At 43.5% G+C, this 19,756-nt stretch overlaps 1 protein-coding gene across 2 annotated transcripts in view; it reads left to right on the forward strand.

Moving 5' to 3' along the window:
- Positions 1–19,136, forward strand: part of LOC121299054 (retinoic acid receptor RXR-beta-A-like) — a 30,770-nt gene extending 11,634 nt beyond the window's left edge. The window contains exons 4-11 of one of the 2 annotated variants that reach the window (XM_041226548.1): positions 8,111–8,290; positions 9,242–9,265; positions 10,108–10,271; positions 11,147–11,276; positions 13,970–14,102; positions 14,828–14,919; positions 15,661–15,766; positions 16,241–19,136. In XM_041226548.1, coding sequence (XP_041082482.1) covers positions 8,111–8,290; positions 9,242–9,265; positions 10,108–10,271; positions 11,147–11,276; positions 13,970–14,102; positions 14,828–14,919; positions 15,661–15,766; positions 16,241–16,388 — 977 coding nt within the window. In that variant the 3' untranslated portion in view covers positions 16,389–19,136. The remainder of the gene's footprint in view (positions 1–8,110; positions 8,291–9,241; positions 9,266–10,107; positions 10,272–11,146; positions 11,277–13,969; positions 14,103–14,827; positions 14,920–15,660; positions 15,767–16,240) is intronic. The other variant, XM_041226549.1, reaches the window with a different exon arrangement.
- The last annotated feature ends 620 nt before the right edge of the window (positions 19,137–19,756 follow it).

The following is a 19,756-nucleotide window of genomic DNA, read 5'->3' on the forward strand; positions in this document are numbered from 1 at the left end:
TATGGTCAGTGAGACCTGTACTTGATCAGGTTCAGCCTTTGTTTTGTATTTTTGACCCTGACAAGATATTCTTTTTATTCAACTTTTTTTTTTTTTTGGGCGGATAGCATTCTAGTCTCAAGTGATTTAATTTCATTTTTCCAATGGTGTTTCTGTTAGTTTTCCAAGCTTGAATTGTTTTTTCTTATTTTTGAGGCTGGGAGTTTTATGCTGGAGTTGTTCTGAAGCTCTCTGGTGTTAATGTGGCTCAATTGGCTTCAGTACCAGTTGGCTGAGGGGATTCTCTTCTGGGGACAGTGTGGAGCTCCTCGGTGCTGTGTGGAGGTGGGACAGTGTGGCGCTCTGCAGTGCTGTGTGGTGGTGGGACAGTGTGGAGCTCCTCGGTGCTGTGTGGCGGTGGGACTGTGGGTCAGCCTGCTGTTGTAGATGGACCAGTAATTCATCGCTCGTTTCTGTATGGAGTGGAGTAAGGGGACCTGGCCCAGTTCAGCCCTGCAGGCGCTGCTGGCTGCTCTCCTGTGAACCTGCAGGAGGTTTTTGCAGAATTCTTAATGGAACTGTTCTGTTGGGCTTTGATCCCGTTTGTTATACTCAGGGTTCATAAGGGGACCCCAGACTTCAGTACTAAATTGGCTGAATAATGCTGTCAACGTTTTAACCGTTTGCAGTCCATTTATTCAGCACTTTTTATGTTACACACGCTTTTAAAATATGCTTTTTTCAGAGTAAAACAGGTTTAAAAAGCATCGAATCAGAACAGGACACTCAGTACTGTATCTCCAGTCAAGCCCCTGCCCTTTGTTCGCTGTATTTTTCACATACCTCTTTATAGACGTGCATACTGATAAATCCTCTCGATCACTCATTTTATCACCAAATTCCTCAATAATGCGATCCAAGTCATTATTTTATTACTATAACATTTCCAAAAAGCTCTGCAAATGTCTGTGATAGTCGTAGAGCGCTGGATGCAGAAGCAGCTACCTCCTTTGTTATGTCTGTTATCTCTGTAGTGGATGGGGCTATAAGATACGCCTTTTTTTCGGTTTCATCCGGCTCCTATCGGTCTCACTCGGCCATTGAAAGGTTTTCTTGGCTTTTTCCGGAGAAAGACCTGTGCTTTACGTCTTTATGATGATGTCAGACAGGGTCCGACATTGGATGGGAAAGGAAAAATGTAATGTTGGACCTGGTCTGACATAGGACCGCAAAGGATTAATCTTGTTTTTATTGGTGGTTTAATTTTGTAAAGCCTTTATTTATTTTTTTTTTTTAATAGGATAAACAATCCATGTGTGCCTTGTCTTTTAATGCATTTATAGCCAGGTTAAAACTCCCTGATGCACTGATTTTCAAACCCAGGTAATTGTAACTGGTGCTGTGCTCTAAGGTGGTGGTGCCCAGAGTGAAGCGGTACCTGTTTCCCTGAGATCTGGCGTTCTTCTGGAGACTGCCAGGGCCCAGGTGTGACTTTACATAAGTCATAAGAACATAAGAAAGTTTACAAACGAGAGGAGGCCATTCGGATCTTGCTCGTTTGGTTGTTAGTAGCTTATTGATCCCAAAATCTCATCAAGCAGCTTCTTGACACCCAGGGTGTCAGCTTCAACAACATTACTGGGGAGTTGATTCCAGACCCTCAATTCTCTGTGTAAAAAAGTGTCTCCTATTTGTTCTGAATGCCCCTTTTTCTAAACTCCATTTGTGACCCCTGGTCCTGTTTCTTTTTTCACTGAAAAGTCCCTTAGGACCTGTCAAAAGAATTTTGAATGCTTGAATTTCGCCACGTAGTCTTCTTTGTTCAAGTGAACAGATTTAATTCTTTTAGCCTGTCTGCATATGACATGCCTTTTAAGCCCGGAATAATTCTGGTCGCTCTTCTTTGCACTCTTTCTAGAGCAGCAATATCTTTTTTATATAGGTGACCAGAATGAACACAATACAAGGTCTTACATGTGTGCATTGTCTTAAATTAAACACTTTGCATTTATAGCCAGGTTAAGCCTTTTTTATAGCCCATTGATGCACTGATTTTCAACAAAAACTCCAGGTCTTTTTCATAGATTCCTTAACTATGTGCTGTGTACTCTTTATTTCCTGTGGTGTACCTTGCCTTTTCTCTATTAAATGTCATTTGCCATGTATCTGCCCAGTTTGAATCTTGTCTAGATCATTTTTGAATGACCTTTGCTGCTGCAACAGTGTGTGCCACTCCTCTTTTGTGTCGTCTGAAAATTTAATCATGCTTACTATACCAGGTTTTGTAGATCATAGCAGAGGACTAATACAGGGCCCAGGTGTACCACAGTACTGAGGTTGTTTCCTCTAATCAGTACTTTCTGTTTTCTACATGTTAACCACTCCCTAATCTGCATGTGTTTCCTTGAATCCCAACTGCGTTCAGTTTGAGAATTAATCTTTTGTGCGGGACTTTGTCAAAAGCTTTCTGGAAATCAAAATAAACCATGTCATATGCTTTGCAATTATCCATTATCGATGTTGCATCCTCAAAAAAATCAAGCAAGTTAGTTAGGCACGATCTCCCTTTCCCTAAAACCATGTTGACTGTCTCCCAGTACCCTGTTACCATATAGGTAATTTTCCATTTTGGATCTTATTATAGTTTCCATAAGTTTGCATATAATAGAAGTCAGGCTTACTGGTCTGTTGTTACCTGGTTCAGTTTTGTTTCCCTTTTTGTGGATCGGTATTACGTTTGCAATTTTCCAGTCTGTCGGTACCACCCCTGTGTCAAGAGACTGCTGCATGATCTTGGTTAGGTGCGGGTTGGTGGTTTTGTAAATGTACTTCTTTCATTTTTTTGAGCAGGAATTTAATCTCTGTTGTGTGTAAAGTGAGATCAGGGACTGCAGACTCCAGCATTGTAGCCAACTCATTTATGTAGATGTTGAACAGTGTTGGGCTCAGACTGCAGCCCTGTCTCACTCCACAACCCTGTGTGAAGAATTCTGTTCTTTTGTTACTAATTTTCACACCACACTTATTTTCTGAATACATTGACTTTACGATGTCATATACTTTACCCCCCTACACCACATTGGAGATGCTTAAAGAATAGACCTTCTGGCCAAATTGAATCAAATGAATAAAGTAGGTGAATATTTTCCTTTATTAGTTTGGTGCACGTGTTTGTCTATTAGGGTGTAAATATGGTCAGAGGTGTGGTGGTTTGGTAGGATGCCAATCTGACTCTTACTCAGTACGCTGTGCTTGGTAAGAAAGGCCAGAATTTGGGCATTAATGATACTGCAGAACACCTTCCCCAGATTCCTGCTCACACAGATACCTCTGTAGTTATTGGGGGTCAAATTTTCTCAACTTTTATATATGGGTGTTATAAGCATAGGTGAAAGTTGTTTGTCTGTAGACAAAATTCAGTCAAAATGGCCTTTCCCAGGTCTGGACTTATGTGATAGAATATTAATCTTAGTTAAATGTATTGTGGCACATTTATGACATGGGAGCGCTGCTATTTACGACAGAGATTTGAGCAACATGGCTTGATCCAGAACCTATATGTTCTTCCGTTTGTCCATTCAGTTCTGCTTTGTGCTTCGGTATTGCCAGTGTTGTTTGGGTGCTGGGTCATGCCATCTAGTCAGAGTGGAGATGTGTGTGTGAGCCTTCTACATCTGTGTGTGACTGAATGCTGCTGCTGGACAGGTGGTAGATCACTTTGGCTGTGCTTTGAGATTGCAGGCGTCAAGAGTAGAGAAGAACTAGCGGTTAACCAGAGGGATCATTTTGTTATTGTAATTTAAAATGCGGTTGAAAGCGAGGGTTTGCGTTTAAATGAAGGGGAAAAAAAAGTAAAGAAGAGGTGGGTTTGGCTTGAGGAAAAGGACTCAGCCGGCAGGGTGTTATGCAGTTGGGGCAGAAAGATCGAAGCTGGAGTGTGTTTCTGTATCGTTTGTAACAAGACGATCTTGTATGGCAGGGACGGAAAAATGGTCTTGATAAAACCACGCCAACTGTCACCAAAAACCTATTTAAAAAAAAAAAATAAAAATAAAAAAAAAGTCAGTCCGGCACAGAACACCACTGTACCAGGGGGCTGGAGTTGTTTTTGGGAAGCTGTCTATTGCAAACCGTTGCAGAGCTGATAAATATATACAGTACTGTGCAAAAGTTTGAGGTAGGTGTGAATTAATAGTTTATATTTATCTATTAACAAAATGCAAAGTGAGTGAACAGAGGAAAAATCTACATCAAATCAATATTTGGTGTGAACACCCTTTTGCCTTCAAAACAGCATCAATTCTTCTAGGTACACTTGCACACAGTTTTTGAAGGAACTCGGCAGGTAGGTTGGCCCAAACATCTTGGAGAACTAACCACAGTTCTTCTGTGGATTTAGGCAGCCTCAGTTGCTTCTCTCTCTTCATGTAATCCCAGACAGACTCTGATGTTGAGATCAGGGCTCTGTGGGGGCCATACCATCACTTCCAGGACTCCTTGTTCTTCTTTACGCTGAATGACTTTTGCTGTATGTTTGGGGTCGTTGTCATGCTTCAGAATAAATTTGGGGCCAATCAGATGCCTCCCTGATGGTATTGCATGATGGATATGTATCTGCCTGTACTTCGCAGCATTGAGGAGACCATTAATTCTGACTAAATCCCCAACTCCATTTGCAGAAGTGCAGCCCCAAACTTGCAAGGAACCTCCACCATGCTTCACTGTTGCCTGCAGACACTCATTCTTGTACCACTAACCAGGCCTTCGGTGAACAAACCGCCTTCTGCTACAGCCAAATATTTCAAATTTTGACTCATCAATCCAGAGCACCTGCTGCCATTTTTCTGCACCCCAGTTCCTGTGTTTTCGTGCATAGTTGAGTTGCTTGGCCTTGTTTCCACGTCGGAGGTATGGCTTTTTGGCCGCAAGTCTTCCATGAAGGCCACTTCTGACCAGACTTCTCCGGACAGTAGATGGGTGTATCTGGGTCCCACTGTTTTCTGCCAATTCTGAGCTGATTGCATTGCTGGACATCTTCCGATTGTGAAGGGAAGTAAGCATGATGTGTCTTTCATCTGCTGCAGTAAGTTTCCTTGGCCGACCACTGCATCTACGGTCCTCAACGTTGCCCGTTTCTTTGTGCTTCTTCAAAAGAGCTTGGACAGCACATCTGGAAACCCCTGTCTGCCTTGAAATTTCTGCCTGGGAGAGACCTTGCTGATGCAGTATAACTACCTTGTGTCTTGTTGCTGTGCTCAGTCTTGCCATGGTGTATGACTTTTGACAGTAAACTGTCTTCAGCAACCTCACCTTGTTAGCTGAGTTTGGCTGTTCCTCACCCAGTTTTATTCCTCCTACACAGCTGTTTCTGTTTCAGTTATTGATTGTGTTTCAACCTACATATTTAATTGATGATCATTAGCACCTGTTTGGTATAATTGTTTAATCATACACCTGACTATATGCCTACAAAATCCCTGACTTTGTGCAAGTGTACCTAGAAGAATTGATGCTGTTTTGAAGGCAAAGGGTGGTCACACCAAATATGGATTTGATTTAGATTTCTTCTGTTCACTCACTGTGCATTTAGTTAATTGATAAATATAATCTATTAACATGTCTATTTTTGAAAGCATTCTTACTTTACAGCATTTTTTCACACCTGCCTAAAATGTTTGCACAGCACTGTATATATTTTAAAGTATAGCCTACTAATCTAAGTGTAGTAATAATAATAATAATAATAATAATAATAATAATAATAATAAAAAACTGAAACAAAAAACTATTGGTCTTACCATCACCCCCAAAAGCAGAGTGACTCTGTGCAGGAGGAGAAAACCACATCCAAACCGCAAGCATCCAGCTCAGTGGAGAGACAGCTCAAACAGACAACACTGTCATTTTTAAAGTTCAAGCCCAGTCCATAAGCTCAGTGAAAGAAAAAGAAAATGGACACACTGTTATGGATTGCAAATTACAATGATCTGATTAAAAGTGTATGTGGCAAGTGAATAAACACATTTTCTCTCTCATTGCCAACACTGTTCTAACCTTTATTGGTCTAAAACTACATTCAACCATTTTCATCTATACTAGGATGTACTTTTTGTGCTATAAATGGTTAATTCAGTGAGATATATGCTATAGATGCACATTGAAAACGCAACAGTCTTATGTTTTGATCAGTAGCTCACTGCGCACATGCATAATGTTATTTACATTTTAAATAGTGAGCAGATAGGTTTGTTGATTGTTTCAGTAGTATTGTTCCTTGGGATAACAAAATACTGAGCTCAAGTCATGTGATTTCCTAAAAACACCAGGTGCTCAGTGTTTGGTATTTGAGTTGAGTTAAAATTGCCAAAATGAGTTGATTTATGAATCTGTATAAATAGCCATTTTAAAAGACATGATTTTAATTAACACAAGAACAGCAAAAGATACTACCATGCCCCGCTTGAGTAATTGAAGGCAGTCTGTCTGTGAGAGAAGTTGCCTGGAGAATTAGGTGTTCTGCTTCAAGAATCAGCAGACTAGTCCAGAAAAACCAGGAAACCTGCTCTGAGGGACAGGCCACGTCCTGGATGGCAGAGGGTCACCTGCCCAGGACAGTCGCATTCAACTGATCCATCTGCGTAATTGTTTTCAGACCGCAGCACGAGAAATTCCAGGAAGAAATAACCCGCGCATCAGCAGAATGACTGCAGCTCGCCGTCTGCATGAAAATGAAATGCATGCTCGGAGGCCGTTCAGGGATAACATGTTGACAGCTGAGAGACGAAATCGCTGTCTTCTGTGGACCGGAGAACATCTGAGGTGGCGGCAGAGAGAGTGCTGGAGTGTTTTATTCACCTGTGAATGCCGTTTTGTGTTTAACAGACCTGACGGAAGACAGTGTGTGTGGAGACGTTGTAGTGAGCGTTATGCTGACACTTGCATTGCTCAAGCCAACCAGTGGGGTGGTGGAAGTGTGCAGATTGAGGGCAGCCTTGCTGCTCAGTGATAGGTTGACAAAGTTTCCCGCGGCTGTGTTAAAATAGCCCAACTGGACGTGGCAACACTGCTCCTCAGGGCCTTGTTGACCTGCCTCAGCTCCCCCACCTCAGCTCCCAGCTCCATGAGTGAAGCTGTGGACTTGGTTCTCAGCTTCCTCCCCTCGTCTCTTGGCTGCTGTACAAGGTTGAGCTCCTTAAACTCTGCAAATTTTACCTCCAGCACGGATAGGCATTCCTTCATGTGCTTCACTGTGCTGGCAGTCTGGAGCTGTGCTCATTGATAAGGGGGGCTGTTCACTCGGGAGCTGGGGTAGTGTGGTATTTGCAGATGAGGGCTGCTGCTTTGAGTCTGCTCCATCTTTGAGTGTCTTCTCCTTCTCAGCCAGTTCTTTTAGAGCCTGGAAATTCTTCTCAAGTAATTCCAGGCTGGCCTCACTGCCCTGGATCATAATAGTGCCATTATGATGCACATTGATGGAGAGCATTGTGCTGTCCAGGGTCAGTGTCTGCTCCTATACACTACTGCCTCCCATTGCAGATCCCCCTCTCCTCTGTTCTTGACATTGCTGTATGTTGTGCACAGAGCTGTGTTCCAGGCAGTAGGGTGCTCTGTGTGGAAAAGCAGATTGATTTTGGCTGCAGTCTGCAGTCAGTGTCTCTGGAGATTTCCTCAGCAGTCTGCTCTTATAAAGCATCTTGACCTCCTCAGGGTATTAAGTTCCACAGATGGCCTGGCCCAGATCTGCCTTCAATGCTGCGTTGCTGCATGTATCCATTCCCTCTATTCAAATGTCAGCAATCCAGCTGCTACTCTGATTTAAATATCAACTGCTTAGCTGGTTTTGTTTTAGTTGATTTATTATATTTAAAAAGACTTTTCTTTTGTCTACCTCTACAGCTTTCTTTCTTTCTCTTCTTCAGGCTGTCCAGCACTCTCAAGCTATTTTTCATCGTTTCTTCTGTTTTTATCTCTCTTGAAGGTCTTTTCTCTGCTGTAGAGGTTCTGTTTTTGTTCTCACTGATTTTTATATTCTCAGTGTATTATTAATGAATAATACATTTAAAGTTTTAATAAAGAGTTAAACTTTCTGATCTCTCTCTCTCTCTTTCTCTCTCTCTCTCTCTCTCTCCAGGTAAGCACTATGGTGTGTACAGCTGCGAAGGCTGTAAGGGTTTCTTCAAGCGCACAGTACGGAAGGACCTCACCTACACCTGCAGAGATAACAAGGACTGCCTGGTGGACAAGCGGCAGAGGAACCGGTGCCAGTACTGCCGCTACCAGAAATGCCTGGCCATGGGCATGAAGAGGGAAGGTGAGGGAGGCTGCAGGACTTACACACGTCTGGGAGTGACACTTCTATTGCACAGCAGCACTGACACACGGCTGGGAGTGACACTTCTATTGCACAGCAGCACTGACACACGGCTGGGAGTGACACTTCTGTTGCACAGCAGCACTGACACACGGCTGGGCGTGACACTTCTGTTGCACAGCAGCACTGACACACGGCTGGGCGTGACACTTCTGTTGCACAGCAGCACTGACACACGGCTGGGAGTGACACTTCTATTGCACAGCAGCACTGACACACGGCTGGGAGTGACACATCTATTGCACAGCAGCACTGACACAGGGCTTGGAGTGACTCCTGTTGCACAGCAGCACTGACACAGGGCTGGGAGTGACACTCATATTGCACAGCAGCACTGACACAGGGCTGGGAGTGACTCCTGTTGCACAGCAGCACTGACACAGGGCTGGGAGTGACTCCTGTTGCACAGCAGCACTGACACAGGGCTTGGAGTGACTCCTGTTGCACAGCAGCACTGACACAGGGCTTGGAGTGACTCCTGTTGCACAGCAGCACTGACACAGGGCTGGGAGTGACACTCATATTGCACAGCAGCACTGACAGAAGGCTGGGAGTGACACTTATTGCACAGCAGCACTGACAGAAGGCTGGGAGTGACACTTATTGCACAGCAGTGCTGACACAGGGCTGGGAGTGATTCCTGTTGCACAGCAGCTTCACTGTGCTGAAACCAATGCAATGATTAGATAGTGGGGAGAGAGAGAGAGCGAGAGAAAGAAGCTTGCATTATATCAACCCTTTCTTTCTCTCCCCTCTTTGTAGTTTAATGATCGAGAGAGAAGGCTATGTCAACCCCCTTTTTCTCTCCCCTCTCTGTGTAGTTTAATGATGGAGAGAGTGAGAGAAGACTGTATTAATGCCCTTTCTCCTTCTCTCTGTCTCCCCCTCTAGTTGTCCAAGATGAACGACAACGCAGTAAGCAGAAAAAGGGAGTTGGGGGAAGCTCTGTGTGTGTGTGTGTGTGAGGGAGAGAGAGAGTGAATGTGTTTCTGAAAGTTTGTGTGTGCGTGAAAAAGCTTGTATTCAATCAAGGGCAAACCTGTAAAAATTCAAAGCAAGTGTTTATTTACATTTTATTAAGTTATAATACCAATGGATTCAAGTTGTGAAAATGTGTTAGAATTTATGTATTTTTTTACTAGTTTTACAATGGAAGAGCGTTTTGACTATCTAGTAGAACCCACTAGAAAGTCTTTTCAAACAGTAAACACTGGTAAAGCTGCCCTGTCGTGTGTGCGGGGGGTGGTTTCTTGAGTTTGAGATGTAATTCTATTATGTTGAAGTGGTTTGTCTGGAATGGTTTCACTATGTGTACGAGGTCATATATATTGTGCTACAGGGTTGTAATACAATGGTTTTAAGTGTGAACACAGTACACCATATGTCCCATTAACACTATGTAATTTTTTCATTATTGTTGACCCCCCCCCCCCCAACCCCCACCCCCCAAAAAAAAAAAATCTGGAAACCCGATATACGTGTGTGTGTGACAAAACCTACCTAACCTTGTGTTAATGTTTTAAAGGCTTAATTTGAACAAAGCAAACGTTGAAAGCATTTATTTTTGCCCCAACTTTTCATTATTGTTGATCTTCCCTCCCTCCCCCAGGCCCCTCTGTTTTCCTTTAGAATAGGAAATCTGCACTATATGGGAGTCTATGCAGTCTTTATAAACCCGATATACGTGTGTGTGTGAGCGAATGGGGTAGGTATGTGTGACGCTGCACTAACTAGATGTTGTCTCTGTCTCTGTGCAGCTGTGCAGGAGGAGAGGCAGCGCAATAAGGAGAAGGAGGGAGAGGTGGAGTCCACCAGCGGGGTGAACGAGGAGATGCCAGTGGAGAAGATCCTGGACGCAGAGATGGCCGTGGAGCAGAAAACAGAGCTGCATGCTGACGGCACAGCCGGCATGGCAAACTCTGTGAGTAACACTGACACACACACACACACACACTGCAAACTGTGAGTAACACTGACACACACACACACTGTAAACTGTGAGTAACACTGACACACACACACACACTGCAAACTCTGTGAGTAACACTGACACACACACACACTGCAAACTGTGAGTAACACTGACACACACACACACTGCAAACTGTAACACTGACACACACACACACTGCAAACTCTGTGAGTGACACACACACTGACACACACACACTGCAAACTCTGTGAGTAACACTGACACACACACACTGCAAACTCTGTGAGTAACACTGACACACACACACTGCAAACTCTGTGAGTAACACTGACACACACACACTGCAAACTGTAACACTGACACACACACACACTGCAAACTCTGTGAGTAACACTGACACACACACACTGCAAACTCTGGGAGTAACACTGACACACACACACTGCAAACTCTGGGAGTAACACTGACACACACACACTGCAAACTCTGTGAGTGACACTGACACACGCACACACTGCAAACTCTGGGAGTAACACTGACACACACACACACACTGCAAACTCTGGGAGTAACACTGACACACACACACACACACTGCAAACTGGGAGTACACTGCTGACACACACACACTGCAAACTCTGGGAGTAACACTGACACACACACACACTGCAAACTGTGAGTAACACTGACACACACACACTGCAAACTGTGTGAGTGACACTAACACAAACACACTGCAAACTGTGTGAGTGACACTGACACACACACACTGCAAACTAACACTGACACACTGCAAACTTTGTAAGTAACACTGACACACACACTGACACAGGTAACCCTCACCTCTTCTCTCTTTCTCTCAGCCCAATGACCCCGTCACTAATATCTGCCAAGCGGCTGACAAGCAGCTCTTCACACTGGTGGAGTGGGCCAAGAGAATCCCTCACTTCTCGGAGCTTCCGCTGGACGACCAGGTCATCCTCCTCAGAGCAGGTGAGTGAGTGCGAGTGTGTGTCCGTCCCTCCCTCACTTCTCTGAGGGGTATGAATTTCCTCCCCCCTGTCTCTCATCACTGTTCTCACAGCTTACACTTTCTCTCTCTGTCAGCTTACACTTACCACTCACACTCTCCCCACTTCTCTCCTCTCTTCTCCACTCTTGCGCTCCCCCTCCTCAAGTTCAGGTACCATATTGGCATGGCAAGTTCAATAAGTATTGCCAAAGCTACAATGCATTAACACAAAAGAACAGACATGAAATTAACAATGATAGTCGGGCTCGTCTATTATGTGTCTTTGGCCCTTTGACAGGACTTTATAGAATTAGATACTCTGCCAGTGTGTATTCTCTGTTGTAAAACTGTAGCAATGGCATTTGTTTTGATATTTAATTGTTTTCTCCAGTAGAGGGTGTAGTTTTCTACCAGGGCACAGCCTATGTTTTTTTCAGTGCCAGCTCTGGAGGAGAGGGATGCATGCAGTACTGCAAAGATGGTTCAAGTGCACTGCCTGAGGCTGGTTCCAGTGCTGGGAAGTGGAGGGAGTTTGAGCTGCTTTCTGAATTGAGTTCCTCTCTTCTGTAAGGGGATCAGCAGAGTATCTCTCCCCAGCTCTGCTCTGCAGCCATTGTTGGGGGACACTGTGTGTGTGTGTGTGCACAGGATCTCTTTACAGAACAGGTGGTGTGTGATTTCTGTGGGGTTTTTATCCCACTTTGAGTAATCTGCACTTATGGTTGTACCCCAGAATTCACTCCCAGAGAGCTGGGTTGGCTGAATTATGCTGTCAAACAGCTTGAGTAATAATGCTGTAGGGTGATTAAATGCAGCCAGTGTTTTTATGGTTAATTAAATGCAGCCAGTGTTTTAATGGTCTAGTGTGCTCTGAGAGCTTTCTCTCTGATTAAATGCAGCCAGTGTTTTAATGGTCTAGTGTGCTCTGAGAGCTTTCTCTCTGATTAAATGCAGCCAGTGTTTTTAATGGTCTTGTGTGCTGTGAGAGCTTTCTCTGTGATTAAATGCAGCCAGTGTTTTTAATGGTCTTGTGTGCTGTGAGAGCTTTCTCTGTGATTAAATGCAGCCAGTGTTTTTAATGGTCTAGTGTGCTCTGAGAGCTTTCTCTTTTAGTGCTTTGATTGGCAGATTGATGGACACCTGTTCAAACAGACCAGGCAGATCAGATTTAAATGTTGGAGTGTGGGGCTGAGGCTACAGCGCTGTCTCACTTCACTCCTCTCTTCTGCTAAAGGGACCAGTCAGCTTGCCATTAAGCTTTACTTTACACTGTACTGCTGAGTACATAGATTGAATTTGACTAGCAGTTTGAGGTACAGTCTAAGGTGATAGAGAATCAAATGCTTATTTCTCTTTTTTTTTTTTTTTTAAATGCTGTCTTTTGGAGCTTCAACAACATTACTGGGGAGTTGATTCCAGACCCTCACAATTCACTTATTTATAATCCTTGGGTCGACACTTTTTTAGAATTTTGAATGCTTGAATTAGGTCGCCACGTATTCTTCCTTCTGTCAATACCTTTTAGCCCGGAAGAATTTCTGCATGCTTGCACTCATTAGGAATTATGCTACTCTGTGATTTGTGATGCTACAGAATAGTTTGCTGAGGTTACACCCCACACAGACCCCTGTGTGGATTTGAGAGCTCCACACAGACCCCTGTGTGGATTTGAGAGCTCCACACAGACCCCTGTGTGGATTTGAGAGCTCCACACAGACCCCTGTGTGGATTTGAGAGCTCCACACAGACCCCTGTGTGGATTTGAGAGCTCCACACAGACCCCTGTGTGGATTTGAGAGCTCCACACAGACCCCTGTGTGGATTTGTGGATTGAGTGTCTCCTCTCTTGTAGATGGGGGTGATGAGCCCCTCTCCCCATTCCTCAACACAAGAACTGCCACGTTATACTCGTACCTAAAACCGCTGCCAGCAGTCATTATGACATTACATTTTACACAATATCAGTATTAAAATGAAAGACAAACTATCGGATACAACTCAAAAGTTTTATTCCGGCACGTCATATCAAACGTCTGCTCAGCCAAAACAATATTTAAATGAACAATTAAATATAAAAGGGTTTATTTTCTGACTTGCCACATATAAAGCTCTACTTTATATGTGGTAATAAAATAAAAAATTCAAAAGAAACTAGTGTGTAAACAGGTATACAAAGCTGTAAAAACAAAATTATTTTGTAATTTTAAAGTGAAAGTAACACGTTTTCTCTTACATGTGTTAGTCTGTGCAGCACTGAATCCAGGTTGAGCTGCAGCAGCCTGCTGCTTTGCAGTTTTCTGCTATAAACGGACAACCGCATAACTTTCAGACACGCAGAGTAATTTAAATTTTAAAACCTCAAACTGTCAAAATGACTGCCGTGGTGGTTCTAGTGGTCCAGACAGCAGGACGAGGTTAAACAGCCTCACAGAACTGCCTGCAGAGTACAGTAGCTGTGCTTCAAAATGTCATTGAGGATCTGATCAGGGCCACTTGCTTTTCTGGGTTTTAATTTGCAAATGCATTGTCTCTCTAATGCGGTCTCCCATCCTCTCACACTCTTCTCCTCTCATACTCCCTCCCTTCTGTCTCACATTCGTTTCCTCTCCTCTTGCTCTCTTCTCTCACACTATCTCTGCCCTCGTGCTCTCCTCACACTCTCCTCTCCTCTCAGGCTGGAACGAGTTGCTCATTGCCTCGTTCTCTCATCGCTCCATCACTGTGAAGGACGGTATCTTGCTGGCGACTGGTTTGCACGTGCATCGGAACAGCGCGCACAGCGCTGGAGTGGGGGCCATCTTTGACAGGTGAGCAGGGAACCAGTACCAGCCACTGCAGGGGCTGTATGTTGAGATGCAGAATGGTGCTCAGACTCACTCCCTGTATGTAATACTGTCTGTACAGGACCATCTCCATTAATACTGTCTGTACAGCGCCATCTGTGTTAATACTGTCTGTACAATACAAGACCATCTTGGACAGGTAAGTAGATACCTGAAGTGCTGTCAGTACAGGTCTCAGGAGCACCTCGGTGCTGAAATACAGGTGTTCAGTGTGGGGTCCTCACCGACAGGGAGTCACTCACAAAAACCAGCCACAGTCAAACTGTTAATGCATGACCATGTAATACAAGTGCATACAGAACTCAATTAGGACAATCACCCTGTTCATTCAGAACTCAATCAGAACTGTCACCCTGTTCATTCAGAACTCAGTCAGAACCGTTACCCTGTTCATACAGAACTCGGTCAGAACCGTCGCCCTGTTCATACAGAATTCAATCGGGAGACACGCCGTCATTGATACAGGTTTAATACAAAATACACATCTACAGTGTGGGGGCGCATCTTCCACAGGTTTACAGCCACTGTTGCCATACTGTTTAAAAGGTTGATTGTGGCTGGAACCTTTTAGAAATACAAAACTGCCCTAGAAATCTCCAGCACTGCCAATAGTGAGGCTGTGTGGGAAAGGTAACCCGTGACCATCAGCAGCCTCTATTGTACTGACCTGAATCTGTGTCTCTGTGCAGGGTGCTGACTGAGCTCGTCTCAAAGATGAGAGACATGCAGATGGACAAGACGGAGCTAGGCTGCCTGCGAGCCATCATACTGTTCAACCCAGGTGAGAGGGACAGGGAGAGACTGTGTAAACAGAGGACATTCTCAGGAGTGGTGTGGTTATTCCACGAATGAAGGCGGCCTAAAAACCCACAAGCCCCTGGAAGGAAGGGTTGTCCCTGTGTGCGTGGTTGTGAAGGGTTGTCTCCACTCTTTATGAACTCTGTTATATTGTAATGGAGTGAAATCCCCCATTACTTCATAACTGCAATCACTATTTTTAAACATGACCTTTGGTTGCGAGAATACATCAATGTAACTTGAAGCCAAATACATATGAAAATACTTAGCAGTGCAGGAGTGCAGGTCCTGTGTGTCTGGGAGGAACTGGAACCAGGGAAGAGGAAAGAAACAGTCTGTGTGCGAATCGCAGACACACAGCAGAGCCAGCTGAGAGCACTGACCAGAGCAGCATCTCTACCTTAAGAGCTCATTAGTGTATATTTGTTGTATTTGCTTTAAAGCTCTGTCCTGAGCTCTAGTTAGTGAGCCCTGTGCTCCTGTAAAGCTGCAGAAAGATGGTTGTGTGTAAAACAGAGCTGGTGTGAGACTGGTGTATCAAGACATGCATTCAACAAGCTGGCACTTTCCTGTAGCAGTGTCCAGCTTCTTTATTTAGCTCATGTTTTTTGCCTTGGTATTTTATTTTCTGTCTTAATTGGCCAACCACTGTAAAGTTACTCCATTGCTTCTGCCTGTTCCTGTTCATCACTGAAAATAAACACCAGCCATTTCGATTTGCAAGATGCGAAGGGGCTGTCTAACCCCAGTGAGGTGGAGCTGCTGAGAGAGAAGGTCTATGCCTCCCTGGAGTCCTACTGCAAGCAGAGATACCCAGACCAGCAGGGCAGGTGAGAGAGAGAGAGAGAGAGAGAGTGTGTGTGTTTGTGCACTCTCCATACTGCATCGCTGCAGGGGTGTATTTAAAATTGAAAATGTCTGAATCTTGGCTTCAGGGAATGTTCATCCCAAGAGTCTGAGGTCCCTGTTTGTTTAGCTGGCAGTTCCCTCTAAAAATTTTAGGACTGCTGTCTGGATTGTGAGACACAGAATTTGAGGTCTTGTAATAGAATAAGAGTTATTGCAAATATAAGGGAAACTAATTTGAACCAACTAAGTGGAGGCTGTAAAGCAATGCTAAAAACATAAAGAATTTTGCAGCAATCAACCTGGACTGACTTCAAGTCTAAACCATTGTCGTTCAGTTTCACACATTCAGTGTAAGAAAAATAACCCCTATGGAGTACTTGTTTTTATAGTAATGGGTCCAGTGCTTATGTCATCGAACTATTTTCTTCCCTTTCTCTTGTGGCCCCTCCTCCCAGGTTCGCTAAGCTCCTCCTCCGTCTGCCAGCGCTGCGCTCGATTGGTCTAAAATGCCTGGAGCACCTGTTTTTTTTCAAGCTGATTGGAGACACTCCCATCGACACCTTCCTCATGGAGATGCTGGAGGCACCACACCAGCTCACGTAGAGGAGAGTGAGAGAGACCGTCATTGAGGGCTGGACATGACGGAGCTCCAGCAATTAACCAAGACTAAAGGAGTTGCAACTCACAAAAAGATTCCTTAAACATGTTTTGCATCTCCATTACAGGGCTTGAAACTCCTGCACCCAGTCCTGAGGTTCAGAACTCCCCTCAATTAAGTCTATTGCTGAAATGATCAGGAGCTAGGAGTTTGAGCAAGGTTAGAAACTCACACTAGCCCTACTGTACCTATCCTAGGTTTCGGAACTCAATAAGTATATTAATATGATCAGTAGTTTGATGTTAAATTGTTCTAGTAAACCTACAAACTTTCAGATGAGACGTATTGATGCTGCGATGAGAATCGGTACATTGAGCAGATTTACCAGGGTCCTTGTTTCTCAACCTCCTGCACATACCTGCTCATTTCAGTGATATACCTGAGCAAGGGGAGCCCATTCGCTACATGACTCTCAGATGGACTGTTTTGAAACAAACATGTCACAGAAAACCTGTATTTCCATTTTAAAACATCTGCTACAACACCAGGTTAAAACAAGTTTGTTTGCGTGCCTTGGACTCGGGAAATCTCTTACACCTTGCACCTCCTCGATCAGTAGTGTCTTGGGGTTACTGGCTTGGGGGAGGATCATTGTCACCCTGCAGCTGACCAAGGAAGTGCAACACTATGCAAAAGCAGCAAGGCTTGTGCAAACACATTTCTTCACCCCACAGTAGTACCTGATGTTTTGCAATGAAAGTCCATGTTTACTGGAATGCATGTTTCTTCAGAGCTGCACGTTTCAGACTTGTAGAATGAATTAAAGTACAAAACAAGATTGATGGATTTGTTTTGTCAGCTCAAATAACTTTCAACACAAAAGATCAGCCAGAGACTTCAAGAGGAATATCAACAAGCAACCTTATTCTATAGAATGATTTTAACCAAAAATGGAATGGAAAGAGAGGGAGGAAAGAGGAGGGTCCTTGCTTGCAATGTGGAGTTAGAACAACTTCCCCATCATTTGTATTTACATTGTATTTTTTACAGCAAGCTTGCAAAATGGACCTGGCAACATTACCATTTTTTTAATGAAAGTAAAGATCAGAGTGGGATTGTTAACAATGTTATACACAGGCTTATTTTAAAGAAGAAACAAGATTAACAAGATGCAATGTTGGATGGATTGCCTGCAATGTTCAATTCAGTCCTGGTCTGAATGGCACTATCCATTGACAAGAAATAAAAATAACCCTGGTAATGGGGAGAGCGTTTCTGTGGCAGTATTATTAATGCAGAATAATCAAAGCTTTTCTCTGAGACAGGTGTTGCTTGCAATAACAGATGGAATTGCCCACCTTTTATATACAATAGTCATTTTATATTAAAGAAAGACTTAATGCGATGCAGAGACATTTTATAGAAGACTTGAAACAAAACCGAGAGACTAACAGTATGGAGCTGAGATTTAAACTTGCTGGAAACTCAAATGCTTGCAGTAAGCCTCATTGACAACCATGATTTACACATGGTTTTAGTTTTTTTTCTTAAACAATTACAGGAAAAGTATAAACTTCGCTTGAGAATATCCTTGATTTGGAGGAAGGATCACAGAGGAACCTGTGTTCTCAGTTAAGATTTTCACAATTAAACACTTGTTTTAGATTTTACCCCTGTAAGCAGTACTAAAAAGGTTGATTAAATAAACTGCAGTTTGGGGTGTACTTTGAGTTTCATTTTTATTCATCATGAACGATAGGAGGCCATTTAGCCCATCAGAGCTCGTCCAGTTCCTAGTAGTGGATTCATTTCAAAAGGATCCCAGAGATTCAGCATCAGTTACATGACTCAGTAACCCTTGGAAACCCATTCCACCCCCTTGCCACTCTATGATACAACGCATTCTCCTCCTAAGTGTTATCTACTAACCTATAAAGTCCTATGTGAAAAACACATTTGGAAATCAAAAGGAGTGACTTGATTAAAACCAGTCGTCTGTTCAACCATTTGAAAGAACTTGTTTGAATTATTAATTTCCTGTTCGGTACAGTGACTGCCCATGTGTGGTTTGTACCAGTATTGCTTTGAAAAGTCCACCTTTTATGTCAGTTTGAAATGTTTGGATCAAAACGGAAACTCGCATTGAAGCAATCCCTCTTTTAAAAATAACAAAGAAAAGGAATGAGAGAAAGTGAGAGACGGAATGAAACGCACTCCAGAAAGAAATGAAATTGGACGAGAAGTACTAAATACAATAAAATAAAAAGAAAGCAGTTTCTGGAAAGGAGAGAGAGAGGGAGAAGAGAGATCTTGTTAAACAAAATCTAACAAGGACAATGAATGAATTTAGAATCTATTGCAAAAGAAAACATGTAACTAATAAATACTAACTATAATGATGACTAATTCTTGCTTCTTCCTCGAATTCACTTGGACTCTGTGGCCTTCATTTTCATATCTTAATTTTAGGAGATGTTTGGAAATTGATTTTTAAGAAACCCGATAGGCATCTAACTGTACTGCTCCTTGTACTACTATGACTATTATTATTATTATTATTATCATGATTACTGCTGCTGCTTTCTGTGAATGGCCATTTTGGTGTCTTTTCTGTTTTTTTAGTTGTCTTGGTTTTATTGTTTTTGTTAATTCTCTTTTTCGTGGACTAGTGCATATTTGAATTGTAATTTTTTTTGGCTTGAATACCTGTAAGATTGTACCACCCAATTATAACATCACCTGCTTCCTGAAAACTCTGCACAGTATTTCTGTTTCTTTATTTCCTAATTTCAAATATTAATAATCTGGTAGAGAATGAGACTCCTGCCTGTTCTTCTGGGCTAATCTTCAGTTTTTGATGTCCCTCGAGATTAGTTCAAATTGTTAATAAACACAGCCTGGTCACTTGATTACGACATGTACCTAATATTGGGTTCGGCTTCGCTGACCACAACTTGACGTGGTCCAGACTGCACAAGGTGCTGGCAGGGTTGTGTTCACACAGCTTGACGTGGCCCAGACTGCACAAGGTGCTGGCAGGGTTCTGTTCACAGAGCTTGACGTGGTCCAGACTGCACAAGGTGCTGGCAGGGTTGTGTTCACACAGCTTGACGTGGCCCAGACTGCACAAGGTGCTGGCAGGGTTCTGTTCACAGAGCTTGACGTGGTCCAGACTGCACAAGGTGCTGGCAGGGTTCTGTTCACACAGCTTGACGTGGCCCAGACTGCACAAGGTGCTGGCAGGGTTCTGTTCACAGAGCTTGACGTGGTCCAGACTGCACAAGGTGCTGGCAGGGTTCTGTTTACACAGCTTGACGTGGCCCAGACTGCACAAGGTGCTGGCAGGGTTCTGTTCACAAAGCTCGACGTGGTC

The sequence above is a fragment of the Polyodon spathula genome, chromosome 24 (genome assembly GCF_017654505.1).
Source record: "Polyodon spathula isolate WHYD16114869_AA chromosome 24, ASM1765450v1, whole genome shotgun sequence".
NCBI lineage: Eukaryota > Metazoa > Chordata > Actinopteri > Acipenseriformes > Polyodontidae > Polyodon > Polyodon spathula.